Genomic DNA, 10,630 nt, shown 5'->3' with positions numbered 1-10,630 from the left:
CCATCTACAAAATACAAATATAGCTCATTTTCTACGAACAACAACAACAAACTATATTAATTAGACATTTTAGATAAATTAACGTACACATGCCATGTACACTACACCAATACATCAACAACCATATAAATCGATGATGCAACTACGTCTACATGTTAAAATCGTAAGCGGAGAGTTGACTGCGCATGAACTAAGCATCCATTACTACATAACAAACTTGTAAATCATGAAAATAAAACGAAATTCTAAACCTAGTTCACCTAAACACCCTTCGATTTACTAAATGGAATGGTAAAAGAAGGGAATACCTTCCCAACAACGCGAGGATCGATTCCCCCACTTTTCCTACCCCAAATAGCCGGATTTAGGGGGATTTTTTTTGGGGGGCGGCGGCAAAGAGGGTGTCTTAGGTCGGGCTGGAGGAGGAGGAAGAGAGGAGGGAGAGAGTAGGAAGGGCCGGCACGCCTGTCAAGACTTGGCACTGCTGCGCCATGCGGTCTGGCGCGACAAGGATGTCGCGCTAGTGCATGTGGCGCGGCAACGCCTTGCTCAGTCAGCGCCACGCCAGCGTGGCTTGCCTCGTCGCACCAGCGTGGTAGCGCTACCGCGCCAATGCATGCCACGGCCCGTGGCGTGACCAAAAGGGTCACCCAATGCAAATAAAGTTGGCGATGGGTTATTTTTAAAAATATTTTTAAAAAAAGTTAAAAATAAAAAAATTCTGGACATTCCTCGAGAAGCAATCAGCCGGGAGAGGGGCAAATGAACATCGAATACGGACGGGAAAAGGTTCGCTTCCATCATAAATACTCCAGCTTTTTACAGCAAGCTCACTGAGTCGAATCACTTGTACTCAAAAAACATTTTTCCTTCTTTCATACAACTAAAGTGACACGTAAGAGAGGTTCACCGTGTCAAATTGTCAACTAAAATTTGGCCGCTTGTATGACAAGAATCAGAGACATTCTGAAATTTGGCCTAACTAACTCAAAAGATTGGGCTTCTTTTTTGCAAAAGAAATAAAAATAGGTTTTATGCTTAGGGACATCCCTATACTGTATCTGCTGGTGTCAGCATCAATCAAAGAGTATTGAAAAGCTTAGCTCCTAGAGTACTGAAACTGTGCAAAGTCTGAAATATGAATAACCAAATAAAGAAGAAGCACAAGCCCAGCCCAACGGATGAAAGGGCACGAACTCAGACCAAACACTCGGTGGGCCCACTTACCAATGGGCTTTCAGTTGGGCCAACGTGTCATTAACGCAGACGAAACCATGATTATTTTCCAATTAATCCCCTGCTCAGCTAGTTCTGTCGTCTCGCCTTCGCCTCGCTCTCCATCCCATCTCCTCCAATCGATTCCGTCCCAAACTCCAAATCCGCGGCGACCTCAACAGAAAAAAGCCGCCTCCTTTACCAAACGCGGAAGCAAAATTCACGGATTGCCCCACCCGATCGCCGGCGAATCGACCCGACGCGACCCGCCCGAGCGGTCCCATGGCCGGGACTGAGCGGGCCCACCGCCCAATCGACCCGCCGCGGCCCGGCGGCGGAGGCTCCGGGGAGGCCGGCGGCGGCGACTCGCCGGCGAGGTGGGACGACGACGGCGAGCGCGTTGAAGGCCTGGCGGTGAGCTCCCCCACCTTCCTTCCCTCACCCGGTTTCGTCTCTGGGAAGTCTGGTTGCGTGTACGGTTCGTTTAGCTGAGATGAGATGAGTTGGTCTTGCCGAGGAGCTCGTAGATTGGTTGTACTAAAAATAGGGGAATTTCGGGTGCATTGCTTGGCGCCAGCTTAGGATGCTCCAATTGGTGATTATATAGGTTTAAGCGAGGAGCGAAAAGTTTCAAGTTTTTATGGGCGCGTGTGCCTTGTGCTGCGGGGAGGGGGGAAATCCAAAATTGCTTTGCTAGGTTTTGTCTTTTTATTAGCAGGTGGTTAGACGTTAGAGCCTTGCTAATACACAGTGGACTAGTTAAGGTCTTTCTCATGGAGTTCAAGTCTAAGTAGATCAATCATTCAACTTTCCCAGACTGAGTTTCTGTTATAACTCAATTTTGCTTTCCTACTATAGGGACTCAACATATTTGACCAAGAGGCAGACGAGTCACCTGCCAAAAATGGCACGGGCAACAGCCATGATGCTAGCTGCGCCCCCATTGCTAATGGATGCATCACGGATACAACTGAAACTTTAATAGAGACGGAACCAGGAAAATGTTTCTACGATGAACCACTTCATGAACATACGGGCATTTGGGTGCCTGTTTCTGTCCCACCAATGACGGCGCAGGACCGTGAGGAGTGGCACAGGGGGTTTGGTTGCAATGGTGGGTACTTCCCGGAGGAAGAGTTTAGCTGGGAGCTGGATGAAGACAATAAGGAGATGACGATGTGGGATGTGTTTGCTGATATGGTTGTTGCGGCAAAAGATAGAGTGAAATCTGCTGCTACATATGATTTTGGGAGATGCGGGATGTCGGTGGTATCCAACTTCTTCCTCCAAGAAGCCTGGAAGGATATGGCGCAAACACTTGCAGATGCTAATGCTGGTATTGCGAATGAGCTACTTGAGACAGAGCCAACAAAGTGGTTGCCTGACAGTGCTGCTACCTCTTGCATGCTCTGCAGCGTACGATTTCATCCGATAATATGCTCTCGCCATCATTGTCGTTTCTGTGGTGGTGTATTTTGTAATGGTTGTACAAAGGGTAGAAGCTTAATGCCTCCAAAATTTAGAACTTCAGAACCTCAAAGGGTTTGTGATGTCTGTGGAGTACGGCTTGAGAGTATACAACCACAATTGATGAATCAGATCAGTCGTGCGTCACAACTTCCAACTCGGGATGTGACAGACCTGAGTACCTTGAGGTCATGGCTGAACTTCCCTTGGGCACACACAATGGAATACGAGATATACAAGGCTGCAAATTCTTTACGCAGTTACTGTAAGGTATGCCTTTTTCTTGTATTTTTGCTTAATTTGGACTAGTCAGTTCAATACTTTATATGTGTTCCTTGGCCACTTGATTTATCACGTTTTGTTCTTATTGAGTGTTAAACATAAGTTTCAATGTTTCACACCATATGCTAATGTGATTTATCAATTATTATGGTACAACTATTTATGTATTAGTAGATTGTTTTTGATAAGCTGACATCAGGAAACCTTGTTGGGAAGTGTCTATCGCAAGTAATCAAATATGGTTATTTTCATTTCGTATAGTTACTAGTTGGATGAATGATCTGACTAATCCAATTATTATGGTATAAGATTACATGGAATATTATGGTGATTTATTTTACTTTCAAGTTTGATGCAATAATACAATCTGAATACATGATTAATCAAAGCAGTGAAAATGCATTCTTAATACGCAATAGAAAAAAAAGGCAAAGGCATAAGTAGGATGGGTCTATTGGTTAAGTAAATAACTGCTTTATCATATAATGTGTTACTATCTCATACTCTCTTGTACGGGATACTTAAGTCTTTTATATTTTATTCCCCCTGTATTTTTGTATCTCTAGACCGCTTAAGCTCCACTGACAGAAGAATTGAATTATTTAGAATGAGCCAGCTATTGTATTCCTGTGAAATGCTGGAAAAGTATATTTGTGTATTAGTCTGGCTGCAGAACTGCTGATTGTCCATTGTTCTGAGCCTGTCAGGAGTACTATCATTAAAATTTTCTTTCATGTACTTCAGGTAGGAAGGTTGAAACCAGAGAAGGCTATACCTGACGCTATTCTTAGACAAGCAAAAGGTCTTGCTATAGTTACTGTAGTGAAGGTCGGGATGATGGTTACATACAAACTTGGCACTGGGCTGGTTGTTGCTCGAAGGGCCGATGGCTCCTGGTCACCTCCTTCAGCAATCTCCACCTGTGGTGTTGGATATGGAGCTCAGGTGCCCCCCGCTTTTCAAGTGTTCCTTTACATGGAAGGATTTCTTGTATCAAACTAGCACCTTCTAACAAATCAGATATTTGCTTGACTCTCCCAACAGGCTGGAGGTGAGATAGCTGACTTCATCATTGTTCTGAGGAATACGGATGCCATCAGGACATTCAGTGGAAAGGCACATCTATCTGTTGGTGCTGGTGTTAGTGCTTCTGCTGGCCATGTCGGACGAGTAGCTGAGGCTGACTTCCGTGCTGGTGATGGTGGCTATGCTGCATGTTACACATACAGTTGTAGCAAAGGTATGTTTCGAATTGCTTTTAGCTGTAAATTACTGCAATTCATGAGATTAAAACGGAAAACAGTTGACACAGTCGATTTCAAAGGCATTTTTTACTGTTAGATGCAGTATGTGATACTGACTTAGTTTGCTCATGGTAATGATTGTTTAGAGATGTCTGGCAGTTCATAGTTTCTTAATGCACAATTGAAATTAAGATACCATTTTTTTTCTTGCAAATTAGAGAAGTGCACGGCATCTACAAAGTTTTAAGCCTGCTAACATGCACATAAAAGGTTAAAAGGTACACGACACCTTGTTTGCTTTGACAAAATTTTATATTTTTCATCCCTTTAAAGCTTAGTCCTTTCCTATAATTCTGACACTAAAATTACCACCAGAGAGGTGGTTGAGTCTTGGGCTACCGGCATGTTTGACAAGGCTAATGTGGACATTAGCAATGTTAAAGGCCGTATGATAAGATTTAAGGAGTTGAGAGCACAGGGCAATTTTCTGTCACAGAGCCAAGGCAGACAAATTGATGCTGTTGGTGTGTGAAGTCAACTAAATAACTGAATGAAAGATACTATCGCAAAAGGAAAATATACTTATTGACCAACCTTTTTGGTTGATATTTTTGGTGCCACTCGCTAGCAGTAAATATGCCATGTCGCATAACAATTTTTATATAAGAAATCAATTGTTATATTTAATTGTTGAAATTATAAGAAAACAGCTTGTTTGCCCCATTTTTAGATGACAGTGAGTTCATCATATGGTTTTGTTAGTGCTTACTGTCCATGATAGAAATGAGTGACTAAGTTACGCCATTGTTTCATTCCTGCAATCTGCTTAGTGACATCTTTATTTGATAGCAATAATGCATTACTTAATCATTGCAGGTACTTGTGGGTTAATAAGTTTGATCAAATAGACCTATTAGTGATTGTTTTCTGAAACCACTTATTATGTATATTGTGTCTTCCGTATCAGGTGCCTTTGTGGGCTGCGAGTTCAATGGCAGCATAGTATCAACTCGAGACACTGAGAATGCTCGATTTTACGGTGGCCCTGTCAAGGCCTCTGACATCCTTCTGGGATCCATGGCCAGGCCACCTGCAGCCTCCCCTCTGTACAAAGCCCTGCCTGAATTGTTCGACAGGATTGGGAAGTAACCCTCTCCTCCTTTAGGCATCTGGCAGCTGGCATGCCATGCCGCCTCCTTGTAAATACATTCAGGTCCTCGGATTTGCGCTCGTCACACATTCGTTGGAAGCAATTATGCAACTGTACAGTACGCCATTCTTCGACACATCAAAGGTTCCTTTTCGTTCGTGAGTGTTAAGTGGGTTCAAACAACATATCCACTCTGTAAATATTGTACATTGGGTTGACAATTACATCAAGATATGAAAGAGAAAAAGCTTATCCTCCCTGCAGGCATGCTGGTCTGATCAGTTGTGTGGAATTGTGTATCATCATATCATCACTCCTTCCCGGGTGACTGTCCTCTAATACCGGTTTTCGGTTGCCTGCAGCTTTTATTCTTATGCCTATGCCTATGCCTATGCCTATGCTGCTTGAATCTGTGCAGCCCCTCCAGGGGAACTCAGGGGGGCAGTCCATCCCTGACTAGGCTCCGCAGTCCAGGGGCAGTAATGTAATTATGTGATGATATCCTGTTGTGCTATGTAGAGTATGCAGTGGGCAACTTATCTTGCCCATGCTGCCATGCAGTACACAGTACCGCATCAGAGCAAAGGCATTGCCCTGTTCTTCGGATAACCCATGAAAAACCTACACTGAGCCCTTGTTCACTTCCCACAAAACTCCCAACTTTGGCACTATGCAAAAAGAAGATTCCCCATCACATCAAACTTGCGGTATATGTATGGAGTACTAAATGTAGACGAAATCAAAAAATAATTGCACAGTTTTGTTGTACTTTGCGAGACGAATCTTTTGAGCCTAATTAGTCAATATTTGAACAATAATTTACAAATACAAACGAAACGTTACAGTGTTGCTACAGTAATTTGGCACCTCCCAAATTCCCCAAGTAAACAAGGGCTGAGTATCTTTGGTTGACAGTGACACCATACTACGCACTGAACTCAGGTGACATCTGAATGCCTGACACTGACACGGCGACGAAAATGCGTGTGCGATTATGTCAGCACTAATGATACGATGATGTTTAAGATGTGCGGTGCAGCGTGACTGCCACAGCCATGGCACGTTGCAGGAATGCGGGTGGACGGAAGCTCTCTCTCTGGCATGGCAGAGATGTGCCCAAATATTCCTCAGCTCCAGGGAGCCATCGAATGATTGGCAGTTGGGACGAAGTGGATGCGGGATGCCAACAAATGTAGCTGCTCATCAGAGGCTGCAGCCCGCAGAGCTGCTCGTAATCAGTTTCAGAAACCAGCGAAACTGAAGAGATGCTTTTTTTCAACTTAAAAAAAATCAGCTTGGAGAAGATTTTTTTTTGCAAACACAGTAAAACCAAAGAGAGGATTAGCCAAATAAAGCACACAGCAGAGCACAACGCATCTACTTAATATCACTTAAAAAATCAACTTAAAAAAGGAGATGATTTTTGGTAAATCACCGTACAAACAAAGAGATAATTAGCCAAAAAAAAAGCACACACAGCAACAACACACTAGCTTATAACTGAAAACAGAAGAGAAGGCCCTTTTTCAACTTAAAAAAAAGGAGATGATTTTTTTTGCCAAACACAGAAAAAACAAAGAGATGATTAACCAAATAAAAGCGTATAAATTACAACACATTAGCTTATATAACTAAAAACTGAAGAGAGAGGATTTTTTTTAAAACTTACAAAAAAATCAATACAAAAATCAACTAAAATCAGAAAACCCAAAAGATTATTAGCCAAATAAAAGAACATACAGCACAACACATTAGCCTAACTTAATACAACTTAAAGCATTCCATTAGATAATTAAACAGTCTGACACACCAGCTCCATGGTTACATGAAGACGACATCACTCTCCTTACCATACCATATGTCTTCTTACTTTTAAATCACTTGACAACTAAAATTAAACGGAAAGATAAATTTTGTTTTTTTAAAAAAGGGATAACTTTTGTTTTGGAAATAAAAGGATAACTGATGATGGCGAGATAGGCTAAAGCTGTTAAGTAAACGCCAGTCTGCGTTGAGATCGAGACTAAACCCTATAAAGGTAGTAGCTTCACGTCAGCTCACGCGCATCATCTTGTTGCATGCAGCAGGTCAGCGGTCGAGCTCAGCCACGGCGGTCGGCGCGGGTCTTGGAGTTCCCCAGGGTCAGCTCCAGGCCATCCTCGTCGGTGTAGTCCTCGCGGCTCACCTCCCCATCCCACGCGAACGAGAACTCGCGCGGCTCCATCTCCACGTCGCCGTCGCCGTCGCCGCCGCCACGGGAAGCCGGTGCCGGCGCCGGCGCTGGAGCCGGAGCCGGAGCTGGAGCCGGCGCCCAGGGGCCGCCGCTGCTCTGCACCGGCCCTGGGGTGCCCATCCTGGAGGAGGAAGCCCCGGCGGCGAACGACGACGCGCCCGGCGTCCCGAGGGGGCTGTAGGTGTAGGGCCGCGGCGGCCTCCTGTAATTGTTGTTGTTGTTGGCGGCGGCGGATATCTGGATCCCCGCCAGCAGCAGCACCGGGTCGACCGCGCCAGAGCCGCCGCCGACGGGGCTCGGCGGCATGGTGAGGGGCTGCTGCTGGGCCTGTGGGGCATAGCGGCTGGGGCCGGCGCCGGCGGCCCACCGCGGCTGCAGGTTGGCGGCGGCGGCGGCGGCAGCAGCAGCAGCAGCGTTGTCTTCCGCCGCCCAGCGCGCCAGCGTGAGCTGCGGCGGGGAGGCGTTCTGCGGCGTGACAGGCGCGCTGGCGGTGGTGGACGAGCTTGCTTGGCCGCCGGCCTGGGAGAGCCTCTGGAACCACGCCGGCAGGCCGCTGCTGCTGCCGCCGCCGCCGGCGGCGCCGTAGAAGATGCCGCCGCTCCCGCCGCCGAGCGTGAGGTAGGAGGATGACGAGGAGGAGGACCCCAGGGTCAGGCCGTAGGAGGCTGTCGGGGGGGTCGGGGTCGGGGGGGTGGACGAGGCGGGGCTCACCGGAGCAGTGGCGCCAAAGCCACCCAGCACACCACGCGGAGGCCTGGATCCCTGAAACACGTGCAAAACGAACGAACACATTCACAAATCTTGGCACTGACACAGATGAACAATCATCAAAAATCGAAACTACACAGAGAATTATACAACATGCATGCATGAATCAAGATCCATCAACAAACTAGAGGTGAATAAAATTGTAACACTACGCGTCATCATCATCAGCCCTAAACGTGCATGAAACATTGATGGATATGCTCGTCTATACTGCCTGCTAGTCATGGTAGATTAGGACAATCAGCAAACAGTACGTGCGGATGCAGTCTGTGAGCTTAGGAGGGGCTCCCTCCTCTTCCCCTTCGTTCCCTCCGATACCTTTTCTTCTTCTTCCTTCTACCTAAAAATTCATGGAGGAGCTAAGAAGGGGCTTTGTCCAGGCGGCGGTAGGGGGCTTGAGCCCCACCCGCCCCAACGCTAGATCCACCATTATCAGCGAATCGTAATACGACTAGAGATACTGCAAAACTGTACTAACTAATAGAAATATGCAATTCCAGGACACTGCAAATGGATAGGGCATCATCTACTAACAAAGTTTTGAAAAGACATCACAGTTGCGTTCGTTTTATCAAGGCTACCAAAAGAAATCGAAAATGGAAAGAAAGCTAGGGGATTTGGTACGCATGCAAGTCCACACTTTTCTCAGCCTTGATTCTACCATTAACTAAAAAACTGGCATTGCATCATCCGTTCACACTGCAACTAATAACTGAAAGCAACAGCCGCACCTGACACGCATGGAAAAACACACACAAAGAGATCAAGAATAACGATAACAACTACAGGCACACTAACGGGACACGGTAGCTTCCATCTCATCAGAGATGTGGCCGACGTACGTGATGCACTGTCAGCCGCCATGTCGCGGAGCCACACGAGAGGAGGGAAGCTCTCTCTCCTCCCGTCCTCCGATCTCGGAAGAAAGGAGCACGTGCATCGCAAGCTCGCAAAAAAAAGCCGTTGGATTTTCATGGAAAAGAATCGTGGCTTACTTGCAACCGTTCGCAGATGCAAACAACAACAGCTCGATCTACAAAGCTGAACGAAGCAATGCAGGATCGGACGAACAAGAAATCCATGGCGTAACTCGACAAAGAAAACAAGAGCTACTTTACTACAAGATGGCAAGTTAGTAGCGAAGGATGAACATATATTTACGTACCCTGCGGTAGGTGGTGCCGTCGGGCTCGACGACCCAGCCGGCCTCGCGGCAGACGGCCTTGAGCACCTCGTTGTTGTCGCAGTTCCTGGGAAGGGTGTAGTTGCCCTCGGCGCGCAGCGCGGTGTAGATCCTCGACGACACCAGCCGGCGGCGGCGCTCACGGCGGCGGTTGTTCTCCCGCTCCACCTGGGACGGCGTACGCGCCGGCGCGTTCCTCGCCCTCCCCTTGGCCCTACCCCTGGCACTCCCATACCCGTTTCCAAACACGATACCTTTCCCTCTGTCACGATCGCCGCCTCCGCCACCGCCGCTCCCTCCGGCACCTCCCGCTCCAGCGGCCACCATTCCTCCCCCTCCGTTCATCATCGCTCTCGCTCGCTTCGCTCTTGCTACTAGCTCAGAGCTCGAGAAGCATATGAGCAAACTGCTGCTATGGTGGTGCTGGTGATGCCTGGCTCGCCGGCTGGTCCCTCGGCTTTATAGCGCGCCGCCTATAATTGTCAGCCACTGGGTTTTACCACTATGCCCTCGGGTGGGGTACCCACACAAAGCCCAGATAAGTGCTAGGGGCAGGAGGGTAATTAAGCGAGGTGCTACTCCATCACAGCCAGATTTTAGCAGTGATCGATTGCAACTTTAATTACTTGCTAAGGATGGAGGGCTAAGTAGTGATCTGGCTCACTGTCATAGGTGACTGCCTGTTTTAGAAGAGTTGCACAATAGCTATACGGCAGTGACATTGAAACCGGTGACGTACGTTAAACCGTGGGCAGATCGGGCCCAATCAGCACGTAGGGGGTTTATTTGGGTTCGGGTCGGCTCATCCTAAGAGTGCCTGTGGTTCCAATGGGATGTGTAGGGTTTATTCCGAGCCACCATTGCGCAACCATGAAATAATAGCTAGATACGTGCGGGTTTGATTTGATAAAAGAACGCTATTTTTTGCACGGTTGGATGCCGTGGAGGGATAGTAACGCTAAAGCACCTCTAATCGAAATGGAGATAGTGAGAGATACTCGGGGCTAAAAGTGTCACAAACTTTATATCATGTGCGTTACTGGAAAGAACGTATCTGGAGTAACCGCCAGATGCGTACAGGTTTGATT

The 10,630-nt window shown here is 47.1% G+C and overlaps 1 protein-coding gene across 1 annotated transcript; it reads left to right on the top strand.

Moving 5' to 3' along the window:
• The first annotated feature begins 1,313 nt into the window (after window positions 1–1,313).
• Window positions 1,314–5,621, top strand: LOC101764494. The gene is made up of 5 exons (XM_004951305.3): window positions 1,314–1,629; window positions 2,074–2,952; window positions 3,709–3,909; window positions 4,009–4,204; window positions 5,176–5,621. Exons 1-5 carry the CDS (start codon window positions 1,498–1,500, stop codon window positions 5,355–5,357), a joined length of 1,590 nt encoding a protein of 529 aa, XP_004951362.1. The 5' UTR covers window positions 1,314–1,497; the 3' UTR covers window positions 5,358–5,621.
• The last annotated feature ends 5,009 nt before the right edge of the window (window positions 5,622–10,630 follow it).

Source organism: Setaria italica, chromosome I, assembly GCF_000263155.2.
Source record: "Setaria italica strain Yugu1 chromosome I, Setaria_italica_v2.0, whole genome shotgun sequence".
Lineage (NCBI taxonomy): Eukaryota > Viridiplantae > Streptophyta > Magnoliopsida > Poales > Poaceae > Setaria > Setaria italica.
This window is presented reverse-complemented; position numbering and strand designations above follow the sequence as displayed.